The 20095-nt window shown below is 45.0% G+C and overlaps 1 protein-coding gene across 1 annotated transcript in view; it reads right to left on the bottom strand.

The window, feature by feature from the left end:
- Positions 1-20095, bottom strand: part of RYR3 (ryanodine receptor 3) — a 626301-nt gene that overhangs the window by 229678 nt on the left and 376528 nt on the right. The window contains 5 exon segments of the mRNA XM_049899608.1: positions 6202-6367; positions 9738-9901; positions 12093-12129; positions 13827-14002; positions 15993-16201. Coding sequence (XP_049755565.1) covers positions 6202-6367; positions 9738-9901; positions 12093-12129; positions 13827-14002; positions 15993-16201 — 752 coding nt within the window.

Here is a 20095-nt window from a genome sequence, read left to right as displayed (position 1 = left end):
AACTAAATCACAGCAGTACAGGGAGCTAGAACCTGAAGGGTGGTACATGGACTGGCCCCTCACGACTGGTCCCTGCAAGCTGCATAAACAGCCCAGCCAAACTCCCGAGCCTTCCTCAAACCTTCTTGCACAGAGCAGGTGCTTTGAGAGTATTTAGAACCTCCTGGGGTAGGTTTATTTCTAACATGCCGAGTACATGCTCCCACCATGCTGAACAATGGAAACTTTTCTTCAATTACTAACAGAAGAAGAAAATACCATGTATGGGCGAGTGAGGATATACACATTAAAATTGGCAACTGGTGACATGGTAGGCAGAATTATAGATGGCACTCATGACCTCACCCCCGGTGTTACTCCTGTGATTATGTCATACGGCAAAACGGATTCTGCAGGTATAATTAAGGTTACTAATCAGTTAACCTTAAGATAGGGAGTTAATCCCAGTGGGCCTAATCTAATTACAGGAGTCCTTTAAAAGTAGAGTGTTTTCTCTGGCTGTGGGCAGAAGGGGAAGTCAGAGGGATTCGAAGCATGAGAAGGACTGGACATGCCCTTGATGGCTTTGAAAATGGAGGGGGCCATGTAAGAAGGGATGCAGGTGGCCTATAGGAGCAGAGAGTAGCCCTAGGCTGACAGGCAGCAAGGAAACAGAGACCTCGGAACCTCAGACCTACGACTATAAGGAACTGGATTCTTCCAACTGCCTGAATGAGCTCAGAAGAGGATTCATTCCCAGAACCCTCAAGGCAAAAGTCCAGTCTAGCTAACACCTTGATTTCAGCCTTTAAGAGAAACTGAGCAAGAGAACCCGAGCAAGAGAACCCACTCAAGCCCACCTGGACTCTGACCTATAAAACTGTGAGGTCAACAATGTTCTTTTAAAGCTGCTAAATCTGTGGAAACCTGTTACAAAGCCATAAAAAAGTAACACAGGTGCCTTCCAACCAAGTCAGTGGGTCTGACGACAAATATATACCGAGCACTTACTAGGTGCCAGGTACTGCTCTGTCTGTAGGGGACGCAGCAGCAAATACGACGGACAGCCTCTGCCCTCAGGGAGCTTACGTTCTAGATGGGAAGTGTATTACTTTTCTAGATTGCTGTAACAAAGTATTCAGAAATTTACTGTCTCATAGTCTTGGAGCCTAGTAGTCTGAATTCAGGGTGTTTGGTGGGGCCTTGTTCTTTCTGCAGGCTCTAGGGGAATACCCTTTCTTGTCTTTCTCAGGTTCTGGTAGCCCCAGGTGTTCCTTACCTTGCAGCTGCAGTGTAGCTCCTTCATCACATGACCACCTTCTTTCTCTGTCTCTTCTCCTCTTTCACAAGCACACCACTCAGATGGGATGAGGACCCTACTCCGGTATGACCTCATGTTAACTGATATCATCTTCAAAGACCTTATTTCCAAACAAGGTCACATTCACAGGTTCTAGGAGTTAGGACCTCCACGTATCTTTTCAATCCATAAAGGAAGCTTACATTCTGCAGTGTGTAGTGAGTCTGGGTTTGGGGCTGCCACGATGCACCATGTTCCTGCTTAGAAACCTATGGTAGTTCCCCATTTTCTGATTTCTTTCCTTTGTTTTTTAAAACCTGTTGCTGTCGAGTTGATCAAGACTCAAAGCAACCTTATAGGACAGAGTAGAACTACCCCATAGGGTTTCCAAGGCTGTAATCTTTATGGAAGCAGACTGCTACATCTTTCTCCCCTGTAGCGGCTGGTGAGTTCGAACTGCTGACCTTTCAGTCAGTAGCTGAGCACTTAGAACACTGTGCCACCAGGGCTCCTTTTGTATTTAAGGCACCTTTTATCACTAGCTGATCTATTTTGTCCTTGTATTAACAGACATTTTATTTCTAATCATGTGTGAAGGTCAGGGCTTGGGAACTGACCTGAATGGAAAGCTAACCCCCGTCAAAAACCCGTATTTCATGGCTGGACCTGCTCTCCGGGCAGCGTGACTGGGGTGCCAATCACCATGGAGTATCTCTTGAATGTACATTTTCTCATTTTTCCACTGATTACATTAAGTGGGACAGAGAAAGCTTGTCAAATTGTGTAGCGATATTTAATGGGGAGGTCTAGAAACACTGTTTGAGAGGGCACTTCTCTCATTATTTTGGTTACTGGTCCTTTCTGAATAGAAAGCCAGCGTATAAATATTGCTGTCCTGTTTTTTTGTGCTCCTCTCGAGACAACTGAAAGATGAAAATGGTTACGGCTTCAGAATAACAATTATTCTAACTGCTAGGAGACCAGACATGCTACTGTCTCGCATGGAATGAGAAGGGGGGCTGGCTGGGTGCGAGCCTCCTGAGTGCCCCGGGCAGAGCCCTGACTCTCATTCACAGCAACATTTCTCAGGGCTGGAGTGCTGACTGGGACTTCTGAGGAGAGTCATCAGGACTTATTTATGGGGAGAAGAGAAGGCACTCTGGGAGGTGGGTGCCAACACGCAGATCAGAGAAGTGGCCAGCTCCAAGTCACCCAGGAACAAGTGTGAAATATGGGGCAAAAGCTGCCATAACGTCATCTTTGTTGCAATATCTCAACATCACTAGTTCTGCCTCGAGGCATCCAAATCACAGCTGCTGAAAATGCCAGCATGTTAGTTTTTGTTTTATTTGGCCCTCCATAGCCCAGCTAGCCTTAAAAGTTATAAGATGCTTTTAAGAGTTCTCTGTAGCTCAGGGAGGACCCTTCAGTCAAATTCATTTAAAAAGTTAATGGGAAAAGTTAATGGATTCTGAAGGAGAGCAGCACTGTATATAAACATTTTATCTAGGGACTGGGGGGAAGACGGAATCGTAAGAAAGTACTAGAAGAAGAATACATTACTTGCTGCTTCAAAGCCTGGTTCCTCAAAGGCCTCTTTCTGAAAATGGCTGTTTGGGCCCCAGCTGTTGGATCAAGCACTGATAATGCCCGCATTTTCCCAGGAGAGGGAGGAGGTGCTGCAGGAGGTTCTAGAAGGATGGGGCAGCTACCTCAATATAACACACTGTCCCAGGCCCCAGGGAGGGTTCAGTGTACCTGTTCTTGGTCACCAAACATTTTGGGTTTGGGTGGCTATTCTGTTGTGTCCCACCTGACGTCATCACTCAACCACAGGCCAGACAACTGGCTGCTTGGAGGCTCTCCTGCCTGGAGGGTATAGTCTGGGGCTGATTCTGGAATCTAGTGTTGTATCTACCCAGAAAAGCTAGATGTTTTTATCTGCTCTAGTTAGCTATGGGAAACCCTGGTGGTATAGTGGTTAAGAGCTATGGCTGCTAACCAAAAGGTCGGCAGTTCGAATCTACCAGGCGCTCCTTGGAAACTCTATGGGGCAGTCCTACCCTGTCCCATAGAGTTTCTCTGAGTTGGAATAGACTCGATGGCAACAGGTTTGGTTTTCTCTTTAGTTAGCTATGAGTGGAGTCCTGGTGGCACACTGGTTAGGAGCTACAGCAGCTAACCAAAAGGTCGGCAGTACAATTCCACCAGCTGCTCCTTGGAAACCCCATGGGGCAGCTCTACTCTGTCTTCGACTTAGCAGCAATGGGTTTAGTGAACTGTGATGGCAACCCGAGAAGATTGTTGGCTGCCTTAAACACTGCATGCTAGTCTTCTGCTCAGAAGCCTTCAGTGGCTTCCCATTTCCTACTAATATCTGCTGATTTTTCCAAATTAGTTTCCCACCACTCCCCACAAAAGCTCCATACTATTCTGGGCATTCCTCAAACACATTTTAAACTTCCCTGTCCCTGCCAGGTTTCTCGTGCCCTTCTTTCAAGCTGGAGCATGCCTTGCCATCTGGAAGAATACCTTTTCCTCTGAAATCCAGTTTAGAGACTTTTTCCTCAATGAAGCCTTTCCTGACCAGTCTTGTTTTTTTTTTTTTTCTCCTAAAGCATTTACTAAATAGAATTTTTAGTTCCATTGTTGTTTTTTTTTTTTTAATGTTTTATTCTTGTTTAGGTAGACAGTTTACACAGCAAATTAGTTTCCCGTGCAACAATTTATACACAGCTTGTCTCATGACACTGGCTGCAAACTCCTGAATGTGTTGGCGCTCTCTCCCCTCCCCTCGGTCCCTGGGCTCCCCGTGTCCATTTGCCCAGCTTTCCTGCCCCTACCTTCCTTTTGAGCTTTGCTTCTGGGCAAATGGTGTCCTTTAGGTCTTGTGCAGTTGATTGTTCTGAGGTGTACTTTCCTCACTGGTGTTATTGTTCATTTTATAGGCCTGTCTACCGTACGGCTATAATGTGATCTCCAGGAGTGATTTCAGTTCCAAGTTTGAAGGGTGCCTACAGGCTCTTGACTAGTCTTTTTTTTCTTTTTATTGTGCTTTACGTGGAAGTTTACAAATCAAGTCAGTCTCTCATACAAAAATTTATATACACCTTGCTATATACTCCTAGTTGCTCTCCCCCAAATGAGGGAGTACATTCCTCCTCACCCTCCTGTATTCCCAGTGTCCATTCAGCTAGCTTCTGTCCCCCTCTGCCTTTTCATCTCGCTTCCAGAGAGGAGCTGCCCACATAGTGAGCCGCCCACATAGTCTCAAGTGCCTTCTTAAGTCAAAAAGCTCATTCCTCACCAGTATCATTTTCTGTCTTATAGTCCAGTCCAAGCCCTGTCTGAAGAGTTGGCTTTGGGAATGGTTCTAGTCTTCAGCTAACAGAAGGTATGAGGCCTGTGACCTCCGGGGTCCTTCTAGTCAGACCATTAAGCCTTGTCTTTTTACGAGAATTTGGGGTCTGCACCCCACTGCTCTCCTGCTCCCTCAGGGGGTTCTCTGTTGTGTTCCCTGTTAGGGCACCCATCAGTTGTAGCCAGGCAACATCTAGTTCTTCTGGTCTCAGGCTGATGTAGTCTCTGGTTTATGTGGCCCTGTCTCTTGGGCTCATAATTACCTTGTATCTTTGGTGTTCTTCATTCTCCTTTGCTCCAGGTGGGTTGAGACCAATTGATACATCTCAGATGGTTGCTTGCCAGTGTTTAAGATCCAGATGACACTCACCAAGGTGGGATACAGAATGTTTTCTTAATACATTTTGTTACGCCAATTGGCCTAGATGTCCCCTGAAACCATGGTCCTGTCCAGTCCTAATGAAAGCGAGCTCTTCCTTCTCTGAACTCCTTTACCACTTTCTGTCCACACGTATGTCCTGCTCTCCATTTCTACTCCTCGGGCATCAAGAATGTTTCATATAGAAACTTAACTCCTTACCCTTGGTTTATAGAATACTGCTAATTATTAAAGTAACAAAAAAATTGCTTTTCTTGGTCAATAACTTGAGAACTGCTTGGTTAGACAGGTTTCTTAAGTATTTCTCAAAGTCTTTTGTGTGCTAACGTTCATCGCAAAACTTCAAGAGAAGGATCCAAAATGTGGCATTTCCCCAGCTTACCTGGCCGCACCCTTTGCTGTCGAGTTGATTCCGACTTATAGCGACCCTATAGGACAGGGTAGAGCTGCCCCATGTAGCACGTGGTGGATTCGAGCTGCTGACCTTTTGGTTAGTAGCCATAGCATTTAATCACTACGCCCTCACAGGGGATGAAAATCTTGCTTAAAGAAGATCAGGCTTGTGGTGAATGACAGGTTAATCTACCTGTGTATAATTGATGGTTTTTCTAAGTAGGTCTATGGAAGTTCACAGTCAATAAAGCAGGGAAACACATTATTTATAAAGTCTATCTTGGAAAGAATCTTGCAAGGAATTCACAGGGAACATGAATAACCTTTATTCAAAAAGAATACTCCCTGGCAAAGTAATCCATTTTTATAGGTCTGGATTTTAAATAGAGAAGTTTCTTAAAGTGAGGAGTATTTCTGTTCACCTTTTAAACCTTGCACCTTGTAAAATGCAGGTAACATAGAAGGTGCAAGAGGAGTATCTGTGGAATAACTGAATAAACTTTTAGAGCCGGACACCAGGGAAAAGCCTTTTTATGCTCTAGAAAGATCACCAACATAGCTAATCAACCAATAAATATGATAGTTTCTCCCACTGGGCTTTTTTTTTTTTTTCCTGCACGAGATGAAGTCATTTGCTTTCTTCTTCCTTTTTTTTTGTTTTCCTGAATGTTGGCTCAGCCACTTGAGATGCTGTGGGTGGGGGTGCTGAGGATGGAGGAGAAGGAGAAACACAGCTGCAAGCACCCACACCTGGGACGTCTCCCCTGCCCCCCCCCAAAGCTGCCCTTACCTGGTAGCAGGTGCCAAGTTCTTTCCCATTGGCTGAGAAGGACAACATGCCCATTGCCAGATCCACGAGGCAGCCAATTTCCAGGTCCACGTTACTGCGACTCGATCTTTGGGAACTGGCCACTATGTCCCCACCCCAGACCATGTAGCAGTTGCTGCGTTTCACACTAAGACCGAAAGAGAGAGGAAAAGGCACAGAATCCTGGACTGGGGCAGTTTGTAATCATGGCTCAGGAATGAAATACCCCAGGAATCTTCCTATGAAGCTTTCCCATCATCCCCAAAATATATATATATATTTTTTAATGTGAATGCATTCAGCTTCAGCACAGCTTAGCCAGGCATGAACCATTACTCAGTTTAGGGAGGGCAGCCTCCCTCCATGGAGCCCAATGTTCAGATAGCTCAATGTCAATTCACCTTTGTGGGACAGGTAACATGGATGGGGGTATTCCCACTTAGAGGTTGAAAACTGAGGTTCATATGAGGTAATCAGACTTTTAAAGGGAAAAAAGGCAGGAATAAAAATCTGGGTTCAAAGTTCCAGTCCAGTGTTCTATAGAACTTGAAAACTCAGGCCTGCATTCCTTACAATGGCAGGCTTTGACCCAGGCAGACTTTCCTACTACTGATCTATCCTACTCCCTCCTTCCCAGCTCCCTAGAGTTCCTCTGCCCTCTGCCCTATTAGTTCACTTCCACTTTGGGTGCTTCTCTCAGCCAGCTGTCTACTAGTCCCCATGACAAAGAACTCCAGCATAGGCATTTGTATTTAAAAGCAAACTGTAAAAACAAAAGAGCCTTTAAGGCTCTGAAGCCTGGTGGCAGAGGTGGTTCCCAGGGCTCTCCACAATGGGCTGTGGACAAGAGGCCGCTGACTGGCTCTCCTCCTAAGCCTGGTCCTGGTGTACCTCATCTGAGGGACCAGGTCTCTAAGGTAACATGACTTGATTTTTCCCAGAGTGAGCTTTAGAGAGCCGCTCTATACATAATGCCACAGCAAAAAAAAAAACCCATCACCATCAAGTCAACTCCGACTCATAGCAATCCTATAGGACAGAGTAGAACTGCCCAATGTGGTTTCCAAAGAGCTCCTGGTAGATTAGAACTGCCGACCTTTTGGTTAGCAGCTTTAGCTCTTAACCACTGCACCACCAGGGTTTCCAATGTTAGAGCCAAACCAAAAAGCCAAACCCAGTACTGTAAAGTCAATTCTGACTCATAGCAACCCTACAGGACAGAGTAGAACTGCCCCATAGAGTTTCCAAGGAGCACCTGGCAGATTTGAACTGTCAACCCTTTGGTTAGCAGCTGTAGCACTTAACCACTACACCACCAGGGTTTCCAATGTTAGGGCAGCTCCTTTAAACATCCTAAGAGCAGTCTGGTGTAACTCAGCTGACTTCCTATTGTGCTCCTCAGCTCTGCTGGGGACAGGGAGGGTGGCAGAAAGACTCTGGAAAAGACTCTCACTGCAGACTCTGAAAGCTCCTTTACCTCTCTGGACTGCTCTAGCTTAGAACACAAAGGGTTTGATTCAGATTCTTTAGGGTTCCTTCTAGCTCTAGAAGCTTAGCACCTTCCCCCGTGACTGGAAATTCCCCTTGTAAATGTGCATTTCTCTCTTTTGGGGCCATTTTCTCAGTATGGATAACCTCAGGTAGGGGCTAAACTGCCTTTTCTAAAAAGTTATGGCTATTGTTAAATTTCCATAAAGGTTAAACTGCAGCCATGTTATTATTGCTTTTCAGTGTTTAAAGTACTAAACACAGTTAGGACTAACAAAGAATCCAATTAATGATGTATGGAAGCTGTGGGAGTGTGAAGTGGCAGGCTTTGGCAATATTTTAAAGGACCAAATGCAAAATACCCTAAAACACGTGAAAATTGAACTTGTATTTATTTGTCACTACGCAGGAGAGAATTAGTGAGCTTATCTACTGTATACTGGGTCTTATTCTAGGTGCTAACGTGTTGGTTAATTTTCACAATAAATGTGGTCACTGAGGCTCAGATAAATCAGGTAATCTGCCTGAGGAGGCAGGGCCTACAAATGGGGGCAGTGGACCCAACCAGATGGACACTTCTGCCTTTTGTTCTTTTGGCTGCAGAACAAATTTTGGACTGGTCACATTGGGTAGACATGCTTTTCTTTCCAACCTAAACCAGATGTTGTATAGCATCTGCTGCGGGTCTCTTACCATGATGGACATTCAATAATGATAATTATGTCCATTTGCTGTTGATTTCAACTTATGGCAACCCTGTGTGTGTCAGAGTAGAACTGTGCTCCACAGTTTTCAATAGCTGAGATTTTCCAGCAGCACGCTGTCAGGCCTTTCTTCCTAGGTGCCTCTGGGTGGACTCAAAATTGCTAACCTCTTGGTTAGCAGCCAAGTGTATTAGCCTTCTGTGCTACCTTTAGAACTCCTGGTAACAATAGTAGCTGATACTTACTGAATGCTTGGATTCAGGAATTGTTCCAAGCATTTTTCTGTGTATTAACTCATTTAATCCTCACAACCATTCTGTGAGACTGGTACCATTATTCTCATTTTATAGATGAGGAAATAGGAGCCCAGGAGGACCAGTGACTGGTTGATGGTCAAAGACCTAGTAGGTACTGGAACCTAGTTTAAGACTCAGGCAGTGTGCTTCCAGAGCCCATGTTCCTGACCACCTTCCCACACTGATCCGTGATGACACAGTGATGTGACTGACCTCTGGCCACTAGACCTTGACAGGCCAGTGGTATCTACAGAGGACTGATTTTACAATGCTCCTCACTTTGCAGGGAGGAAAGGCCAGCTTGAGAAACAACTTATTCTATCTCTATACATGTCTGAACAGGGAAAACACTATCATATCCTATATAGATGGGAAACATGGATGGAGACCATAAGGCCTGGTCTCCTGGGTCACCTCTAGGGCACATCTGGCTGCGGATTCTTTGACCACAGTACTAGTGTGCCGGTGGGCGGGCATGGGTGTGCCTAAAACCCATTTGCCCCCTAAAGATCCCTAATTTCAACTGAGCAATTGTTGTTCACAAACTTGCTATATCTCTTATGTTCTTTAGGTTTCCAGACATCACAGACTCTTGGGATGAGAAGTTCTTAGCTTCTCAGTTGCTGTATAACGTGGTGTATCTTTTTATTTCTTCTGAATCAACGTCTTCCAAGCACTCAGGGAATTCTGTCTCATTCTGACATCACAGGATTTGGGGCTTGCCCAGAAATCATGGAGAAAATTTTAAGACTGACCCCATATCTTCCACTTCCCTCTCTGTATCTCCCAACCCTCGGTCATGCTTTAGAAACAGGGTGAAATGCCCTCTATTTGCACCAATACACTCCTCACCACCACAGTACCTCTTTCACCTGTTTACTTAAGCTTGTGCTTCATTTCCCCCTTTGAAGAGAGATTGGGATATTCCCCCCCTCCTTTTTTTTTTTTGAGGGGGTTGGTGGAAGAGAAGATGCTGTGGAAGGGATTAGGAGCCCAGTGGACAGCCTGCCTCTCTGGGGAGCCCCCTTACCTTTCATGGACCCGGCCCCTCTCATCCCCCAGGGTCACGGTCACTGTGCAGTTTTTATTCAGGTCAAACTTTTCACTGTACAAGTGATAGTCCGGGGTCACCCATCCGACCCAGACGCAGGTGGGGTCCTGTCCAGCAAAGATGCGGATCGCGTAGTAGCACTGCTGTGGGGAGACCACAGAGAGGAGTGAGGAGCCATGTGGAAGAGTAGGCTCCACGGGCAGAGAGGATGCATCTGCCTACTCGGACCTTTATTCTTAAAAGGCACATACTGTCACAGAGATGACTGGTCACTCTAGACTTGAAAGGAGGACTGAATAGTGAACTTGGCTTCCTCATTTTCCCCTTCTCTGTTTTGCTTTAGCACCTGGAAAAGCAAGCGCTCAATCTCCCACCCTTTGCCCAGAAGACGTGGTTGATGAACACAGTGACTGCCATTTAAAATGGTCAGTACAGAACAAGCGCCTTCTGCTGGGCACCAGGCAGACCCAGACTGCAGGGGAGAGGTGGGCACGGACCTTGCCCTCTGGAAGATTACAGTCAAGGGTCAGAGCACTTTTGCTCCACTTTTACTTCTATAGCATAGTTTGTTTTTTTTTTTCTGGAAAGTCTTGAAAAAGAGGCTGCAAAATGAAAGCCTGCATTGTGGCCAAATGTGCTTTGTATGGCTGACACACTCCAAGACAGGCCATGTTGAAAACTATACAGCAGTTCTTGGTGGGTGTAAGGGCACTTTGCGAAGTTTATCACAAGGACTATGTTGTGACGGGTTGAGCTGTGTCCCCCCAAAAAGATACATCGAAGTCTTAACTCCAGTACCTGTGAATGTGATCCTGTTTCAAAATAGGGTCTTTAATGATGTTATCAGTTTGGTTAACATGAGGTCACACTGGAGTAGGCTGGGTCCCAATTCTGTATGACACGCGTCCTTATAAACAAGGTTAGAGACACCGAGGCAGGGAGACAGAGGAAGGGTGCCACGTGACACTGCAGCTGCAACCCAAAGAATGTCTGGAGCTACCAGAAGCTAGGAGAGAGGCATGGAACAGATTCTCCCTCCAGGCCTGAAAAGAAACCAACATGGCTGACACTGTTCTTGGACTCCCAGCCTCCAGAGCTGCGAGACAAATTTCTATTCTTATAAGTCACCTGGAAACTCTGGTGGTACAGTGGTTAAGAGCTACAGCTGCTAACCAGAAGGTCAGCAGTTCGAATCCACCAGGCAATCCTTGGAAACTCTATGGGGCAGCTCTGCTCTGTCCTATAGGATCGCTTGTGACTATGAGTCGGAATTGACTCAACGGCAACAGGTTTTGTAAGTTATCTAGTTCGTGATATTTTGTTATGTGAGCTCTGGGAAGCTATGACATGTTATAATAGCAGCTAAAGCACTGAAATAGGTATTGTTTCATAATTTTCTTTATGAAATTAAGCAAATTTATTCTTAATAAGCTAACTCTTATTTGTATTCCATCAAATTTTCTGGACCAGGAGAAAAGCAGGTCAGCCAGATAAACCTGGGCTTAAATCCTGGTGTTGTCAGTTATTAATTGTGTGACTTTGGACAAGTCATTGACCTCTCTGTCCCTCAGAGTAGATAATATCATCCATCTTGGGGGTTACCATGCGGATCAAAAGGGAAAGTGGCACAAAGTGTTTGGCCCAGTTTCCTACATATACTAAGTATGTGATACGCTGAGGCAAGAACCTTATTCCTGATGCTAGCTAACTACTGAACTCTGGATTGCAGGACAGCATTATAGAAGGGGTGACAGGAATTCCTCTAACTTAATGTTTTGCCAGGTGCAAATGAGAGAATGAGAGAAAAAAGGAAATTAGGATGTGCTGCTGTTTGACTAAGCTTAGCTATGGAAAAAGGACCAAAAGCGACTTCCTTTTTCTGGGCTCGCTTCCTGCTCCTTCTTCTAATTTAATTGCTTTCAACATTATTCCTGGCACTGTGTGGAGAGACGGAAGAACGGACCCATGGAAGTTTATATAAAAGAACAAACAAAAGAATTTAATTAGTCCCCCCTCCCCCCACGATGGTAGTTTTGATCAGAAAGGCAATTCTGGGTTCCTAGTGCTGAATCGGCACCAAGTACAAAATGATGCCCAATTACGACTACCAGCTAGAGCTGCTCCTATGCTTTGAAGAGCTGTATTTCTTTCCCCCGTTTGAGAAATGCCATCTCTGGAAACATCATTGTTCTGGAAGCATCAAGATGGATATTAGAAGATAGAGTAATTGGCTATTAAAGAGGATCACTAGACAGTTCTTTGCTGTGAGGGGCATATTACCAGGCACAGCAAAGAATCAAATAATTAAAATCACAATTGAGCACATTTACTTACTGTTGTTGGATGAGAGAATATTTCTTGCATCTGTTTCCTGGGGGGAGAATAATCCATGTTTAAGTTAGTCATCTTTATAAAGAATCCACAGTTCTGACAGACAACTGATCTACCTTTAATGATCAAGGAGACATGGTGGCACCAGCGGTAAAGCATTTGGCTGCTAACCAAGAAGTTGGCAGGCAGTTTGAATCCACCAGCCACTCCTTGGAAACCCTATGGGGCAGTTCTACTCTGTCCTATAGGGTCACTACGGGTTGGAATAGACTCAACGGCAACTGGTTTGCTTTTTGGTTTGGTTTTAATGAAGCTGGATATTTCCTAGACATGAGTGAGTCCAACTAGTCCTGGGACTTGTTCGTTTGTAAGCTGCTACCATAAGGCAAGGCTGTGACTTTCCAACTCTAGTCCCTCAGCTAAGATGACAGATCAGAGTTGGAGGATGGGGAGAGAGTGTAAAAATATAGGTAGGGATGCCTATGAATAGATTATTCTGTTTTCCCAACCAGCTGTGCTTGTTTTAAAAGCTTAGATAGTGAGACTCTAGAGGAAATCCAGACAAGACAGCTCCAGACAGGAAGACACACCTCAGTCATTAAAAACCGACATCAAAGAAGGACAATAGAGAATGTAATCCGTATCAGGAAGGAAAACTTCACATGCCTCATGATTTGCATGACTGCTGGGTGGGACATTGCCCATAATCATGCAAAGAAGGCAGCATTTGCCTCTAGAAACTTCTAACTTCATGGGAAAGCAATGACTGCACACTCACATGCATTCACATTTATTTTACTCCAAAAACACAAGCATCGTGGGTGGCAAGCAGGTTAGGAGCTCGGGAACTCATGAAGAGTAGAAACTTTTTCACCAGATGTGACTCCATTTGCCTGATTGTTCACTACATACCTGCTGCTGTCAAGTCAATTGCAACTCAGCAACCCTGTAGGACAGAGCAGAACTGCCCCATAGGGTTTCCAAGGAGAGGCCGGTGAATTCGAACTCTGACTGCCTTCGTTATCTAGTGCTGCTACAGCAGAAATACAAGTGGATGGCTCTAACAAAGAAAAGTTTATTTCTTCACAGTAAGGTAGGCTAAAAGTCTAAATTCAGGGCGTCCGCTCCAAGGGAAGGCTTTCTCTTTCTGTCAGCTCTGGAGAAAGGTCCTCGTCCTCAATCTTCCCCTAGTTGAGGAGCTTCTCAGGCCCAGGGACCCTGGGTCCAAAGGACACGCTCTGCTCCTGGTGCTGTTTTCTTGGTAGCATGAGGTCCCCCTGTCTCTCTGCTCACTTCTTTCTTTTAAATCTCAAGACATTGCCTCAAGACACAATCCAATCCTGTAGGTTGAGTCCTGCCTCACTAACACAACTGCCATCCATCCTCCTTCATTAACATTACAGAGGCAGGATTTACAACATATAGGAAAATCACCCAATACTGGGAATCGTGGCCCAGCCCAAGTGACACATTTTTGGGGGGACATAATTCATTTCATGACACTGACCTTTTTGGTTAGCAGCTGAACTCTTAAACCACTGTGCCACCAGGGCTCCGTTTACTACATAATTAAGGGACTATACACATACCCACGCCCACATCCTCATTCCTCTATCTGACTGAAGCAGGTAGAACCTATGCACTGAGTTCTCACGCTGAGGTGGAGTAAAAACACACAAAAAGCCAACCCTGCAGCAGGCACAGGAGCCCCTCTGAGAGGGGCGGCTGCGCCCTCACCTTTTCTGGAAAGCATCACTGTCCAGGCAGGGGATGTGGCTGAAGGAGGAGTGGCACTCCACGGGCATGCTCAGGCGGCAGTAGATCATGCCGGCGCTGCTGTTCTGTGTGCCGAACGTCTTGTGGGACACCTTGAGGCATGGTGGGCTGTCCATGGTGCCGTCAATCCTCATGACCTGGAAACACCACCTGTCCTTATCCTGATACACCTGAGGGCCTGACCTTGACCCTGTCCCTCTCCCTCATTGACATAATGTGCGACAGGGCATTCTGTGAACTCTCAAAGTGAGTTGTCACCAGGGAGAACCAAGACTATTATTCTTATCACCACTCGGACCCTGCACTAGAGGAAATAACAGATCTGCTTCTAGCTGGGGACACTGGAGGTTTGAAAACGTACCCACCGGGTTTTTTTTTTCAAGTTCAAGGGTGGAAAATAGGTGCCAGACTGGGGAGTGGTATCTGGGTGATGGAGTGCAGTGTCCACAGAGGCTGATCTGTCAGGTTAGGGGGTGTTATGGATTGAATTGTGTCCCCCCCAAAAGTGAGTTATAAATCCTAAACCCCTATACTTATGGGTGTCATCCCATTTGGGAATAGAGGATCTCCTTTGTTATGTTAAGACCATATCAGCGTAGGATGTGTTTTAAGCCAATCACCTTTAGGATATAAAAAGAGCAGATCAGGCACAGAGGAGCAAGCACTAATGGAGGGGAAGATACACGCCACATGAAGATCACCAAGGAACTGAGGAACAGAAGCTGAAGAGGGACAGGACCTTATCCCAGAGCCAACCAAGAGAAAAAGCTTTCCCTAGAGCCAATACCCTGAATTTGGACTTCTAGCCTCCTAAACTGTGAGAAAATAAATTTCTGTTTGTTAAAGCCACCTGCTTGTGGAATTTCTGTTATAGCTGAACAAGTACACTAGACAGGGGGAGGTGGCAAAAGAAAAAAACTTTCCAAAGGTTTTCCTTGTAACGGGCATGAGAATAACCAGATTATTTCCCATCTCTGCCACACAGTCAGAGTCCAAGGGCTGAGGCTTCCAGGGTCTCCATTTAGCACCGGGGAAGTCGCTGTACCAGTGCACAAGCATTGCAGGGGTGTGGGAGGAGGAGAGATCAAAATTGGATTTTTGAAATTGGGGGGGGGGGAGGGGGCAGTGAGTGGCAGAGGAAGTAAACTGAGACGTACAGTAAGAATTTTCTTACAATCTGGCCATTTCCCCTGTTCTCTAGACAATGGTTCTTACTCTGGGGTCCATGAGTATGCTTAAATATTTTTGTATAGTTTGTACATTTTTCTAAACGGAGGGCAACTCCATTTCATCAGTTTGTCAAAGGGCTCATGACCTCCAAAAGTTTCAGAGCCACCTTTCTAAAGTACTGGTCAGGGGGGACTTGGGGCAATCACAGTCTGTGCTATTGAAGGCTTGGGGTGGGAGGAAAGTTAGGGATCATGAGCTTGTAGAATTCAGGCTGGAGGGTGAATTACAGAAACTTATAGTCAGGTGAAAACAAGTGCTGAATCTAGTCTAACTAATGGTTCAGTGGAGCCGATTTGTTTGGCTTTCCACCAGCCCCATCCACCCCCCCGAAAAGTCCATGGTGAGCTTGGGCAAAGCAGAGGCAAGTAGATGGAGAATCAGAATCGAAACCAGGCTCCTTACACCCTGGGCTCTTCTCAGCTCCTTCTACAAGGTGGGAGCTTCATGATCAAGTCCTGCACACTTCTGCCTAACATCTTGGAAATGGTACCAAAGAAATTAAACAGGGCTGAAAACACAGCACATTATGAAAAGATAAGAATCACGCTCAGGAAATACAGTCCTGAGCATATGTGCTGAAATTTTTTTTAAAGAACACTGAAAGTCTCTGGCTACTATATTGGTATTACAATAGCAACTTAAGAAGGTCTGGAGAAAACACAGTAGCCCAAAGGGCTTGGGGTTCTCTCTCCAAAGTCATTGTCCCCTGCAAGATGCAACTGAGCTGCCCCAAGCAAGGTGCCTGCAGTTACAGCTCTGAGGGCAGTGGAGAAGTGGCTGGGCAGCAGCTGGGCCGTGGACTTAGGTAAGCAGCTGCCTGTTGACAGGAGAATTAGCGGAAGCTTAGTGCTTTGACCCACCTGCTTTGCCAGAGCCACCTCCGGTGTGTAACGTTACCTCTATGTGTGGATGATCCTTTGGCACGTTGACAAATGTTGGGAGGCGTTTGCTGAACCACATCGCAACATCTCGGTTCATGTTGACAGCAAAAGGCTCAAAGCCCTCTTGGAGGCCGCACATGGTGTAATACTTGAAGGTGCTGGCATCTGTCCCAAGGTTCATGCGGCCAATCTGAGACAGCCCCAGAGAGCAGATGGGCACAAAGCCTGCAGAAGGGTCAAAGGGAGCCCTGCTTCAGCCAGCAGGTACCACTCTAGGACACTGTGAGGAAGCTGAACCTTCATTTCCATAAGAGCTCTGAGCCACAGAAGGAAAGATGAGCCGCAGCCCTTTGCCACTCTTCCTGGCACATAAACTCAACAACAGGAGGCTACCTGGAAATGGAGCCGATCACTGCCCTTGGTATATGGGAAAGAAACATGAGCTTGGATCAAAATCTTTTTAGAAAAAAGGAGTCATCCAACTGTGGTTATTTTTAAGATGTAAATAAATATCAAATGTCAAAGTAAAGTAATGAGAGAAAAAAAATGTGAAATTCCTTATGTATATCTTAACTAAGGAGCCCTGGTGATGCAGTGGTTAAGAGCTCAGGCTGTTAACCAAAAGGTCGGCAGTTCCAATCTACCAGGCGCTCCTTGGAAACCCTGTGGGGCAGTTCTACTCTGTTCTATAGGGTTGCTATGAGTAGGAATCATCTGGATGGTGCCAGGTTTGGTTTTTTCGGTTTATCTTAATTAAAATTTATATTAGGCCTGAGAAATTTTAACTATCAAAAAACAAAACAAAAACCATAAAGACTGACTTTGTGCAAACTGCCTAGCTTTTCTGGGCCTTGGTGTTTTCACCAGTGAAATGAGAATGATGGTCTAAAGCAGTCCAGTGGTCCTTCTATTTTTGTTTTTTAACGAAACTATTTCATAAAGCAGGTTTAGGTTGAAAGTAAAATTGGGCAGAAAGTACAGAGAATTTCTATATACCCTTCTCTTCTCTGAACAGTTTCTTCTATTAGTAACATCTTTAAAAAAAAAAAAAATTGTGTTTTTGGTAAAAGTTTACATAGCAAATTAGGTTCCCTTTTAACAATTTCTGTACAAAATGTGACATGGTTACATTTTTCACAATGTATTAACAGTCTCATATTACCATTCTGGTTGTTTTGTTTCCATTAATCTAGTTTCCCTGCCCCTTCTTACCTTCTCATCTTTGCTTTAGGGTAACTGTTGACTGTTTGGTCTTACATAGCTGATTTTTTAAACAGGAGCACAGTTCTCAAGCGTGATATTGTTTATTTCATGAGACAGTCTGTCATTTAGCTGAAAGGTGACCTCCGGGAGTGGTTTCAGTTCAACGTTTAAAGTGTATCTCAGGGCAATAGTCTCGGGGTTCATCTAGTTTCAACCAGTCCAGTAAGTCTGTCCTTTTTTTAAGAATTTTCCCAATCCTTTCTGACCATCTATTGTGTCTCTGGTCAAAACAGTCAGTAGAGGGAGCTGGGCACCATGTAGCTCTTCTGGTCTCAGGGTAGATGAAGCCATGGTTTGTGTAAATTATCAGTCCTGCAGACTAGTTTCTTCTTTGAGTCTTTGTTTTCCTTCTTTCTCTATTGCGTCTCTGGTCTCCTTCTTTCTCTATTGCATCTTTGGTTTCCTTCTTTCTCTATTGCTCCAGATAAGTAGAGACCAACAGTGGTATCTTAGAGATTAGTAACATCTTGTATTCAAGTGGCACATTTTTTACAATTGATGAACCAATACTGATACATTATTATTAACTAAAGTCCATAGTTTACATTAGGGTTCACTCTATGTGTTGTGGAGCCCTGGTGGCACTGTGGTTAAGAGCTCAGCTGCTAACTGAAACGTCAGCAGTTCGAACTCACCAGCCACTCTTTGGGAGAAAGATATGACAGTCTACCTCCACGAAGATTTACAGCCTTGGAGATCCTGTGAGGCAGTTCTACTCTGTCCTATAGGGTCACTACGAGTTGGCATCAACTTGATGGCAGTGGGTTGTGGGTTCTATGTTTTGTGCAGTTCTATGGGTTTTGACAAACACATAATTTCACATGTCTACCATTTCAGCATCACACAGAACAGTTCACTACCCTAAAAATCCAATTCCCTGTGCTCTACCTAGTCATCCTTTTCCCCATCCCCAAACCCCTGGAAACCATCAATGTTTTCCCTTCCTCTATAGTTTCGCCATTTCTAAAATGTAAGTTGGAATCTTAAAATATGGAACTTTTTCAGGCTGCCTTCTTTCACTTGGCAGTATGCATCTAAAGTTCCTCCACATCTTTGTGGCTCCTTCCAGTTTTGAGAGATTCTAACAAGTTTTTAAATGCTAGCGCTACGCTCCCCTTCTTCTACAAAATACAATTTACTAACTCCCACGCTCCTAGTCTACCATTCCCCTTCCCACCTAAGCAGAATGGAGAGTTACACGTAGGAAGAGAAGAAAATTCTTCTCTTCCCTCCTACAGCTCTTGTTCCTCCAAGCTCGCTTCTGTATTCTGATCATATTTTAAAAACTACCATTCAGAACAGACCAAAGCAGGAGTTGAAACTCTCTGGCGTTCTTACTTGTGGGCTATTTATAAATCATAATTGTGGGCCAACACATTGGCAAAGCAGGGAAAGCACTAATTATCTTGAGTTTGGGAGGATGTGGAAGGCAGGCAGGAGGCTGGAAGGCAGCTGAGGCTGCCTAGAATGCTTAGAAGGGACGAACTGCTCCTTGTCCAGTCGTTAAGGCAGAGGTCTGAGCTCACCACAAAGAAAACTGGTGCCACTCCTGGGACAGGAGTGTTAACTTAAGGGGAAATTTTGGGAAAATTTACAATGAACAGCAACTGCTTTCCTTCATAAGGTCTAAGACCAAAATACACTCTTCCTAGAATGAATGTTATAACCTTTTATTTAGGCTATGGAGCTTCTATTTAAATAAGAAGCCATATAAGGGAAAAGGAAATCCTTCACAAAAAAAGTTGGCTACTTTCAGAAGTGATGAGCTCCTTCAGCACATGGCGGAGGGGTGAGGGGCAGTTGCCATCAAGTCGCTTCTGACTCACAGCAACACCATGTGTGTCAGAGTAGAACTGTGCTCCCTAAGTCTTCCGATGTTGATTCCTCTGAAGTAGACTGCCAGGTCTTTCTTCCGAGGTACCTCTGGGTAGACTAAAACCTCCAACCTTTCTGTTAGTAGCGCAGCTTGTTCATTGTTTGCATCACCCAGGGACTCCAGATGCTTCTAACACTATTTCGAAATATGAAAGCACTTTGAAGTTATTTTAGAAGAATGAGGGTGATGTTCCTACAAAATGTCTCCTCTCAGGGCCACCAAGGATGGACAGTAGACAGGTGGCCCTGCCCCTCGGAAGATAGATGGACTGGCTAATTGGACAAGTTCTCACTCGTAACATCCTATGCACTGTTGTGCTTCTGGCACTTTTGTGCTAGGGACTGTGAGAGATGATGCCATCTCAATTCTACACAAAGAGATGTGAAAATAATGAGCCTTTGGAAATCTGGCTACAGTGTAGAATAAGGATTGCTCATCAGTAAAATTTCTTGTGCCCCACATTGGGGACAGAGGGCTCTACATGTGCCATGAGAAGATATGAAGGGAGAAGTAACTGTCCCAATCCCAAGGAGCTTATAGAAATGGGGACGATGGATGGAATACAGAAAGTTGTGCTATAAACCAACCCCACTCCTCCCAAGATGGCATTCTGGCTTCTGCTAAGGGAGGGCAACCTAACCCAGATAACCATCACTACAGAAGCTTCCTCTCAGAGCCATGATCATGAAGCATTCCAACCTTGACGTGGGCAGAGAAGAAGGCATCTAAACAACATCTTTCTTTTCCTTTCTTCTCCATTAACTTGGGTGGTGGAAGAAGCGAATAGCAGGTTTAAAAGCCTGAGTAGGAACCAGCCATAATGACAACTTTAGCCTTGGAACATATGAATAGCTTCCTAGTCACAGCCTCACTAACAAGGTAAGATACACACACAAGGAAGAAGGGTGATATCTGCTTGAAACCTTTTTCTCTAAGGAATGTGGGCTCCTCAGCATCCTAAGCTATTAGCAGAAGAGCAT

The sequence above is a fragment of the Elephas maximus genome, chromosome 10, assembly GCF_024166365.1.
Source record: "Elephas maximus indicus isolate mEleMax1 chromosome 10, mEleMax1 primary haplotype, whole genome shotgun sequence".
Lineage (NCBI taxonomy): Eukaryota > Metazoa > Chordata > Mammalia > Proboscidea > Elephantidae > Elephas > Elephas maximus.
The sequence above is the reverse complement of the archived record's forward strand: the minus strand, read 5'-3'. Positions and strand labels throughout refer to the sequence as shown.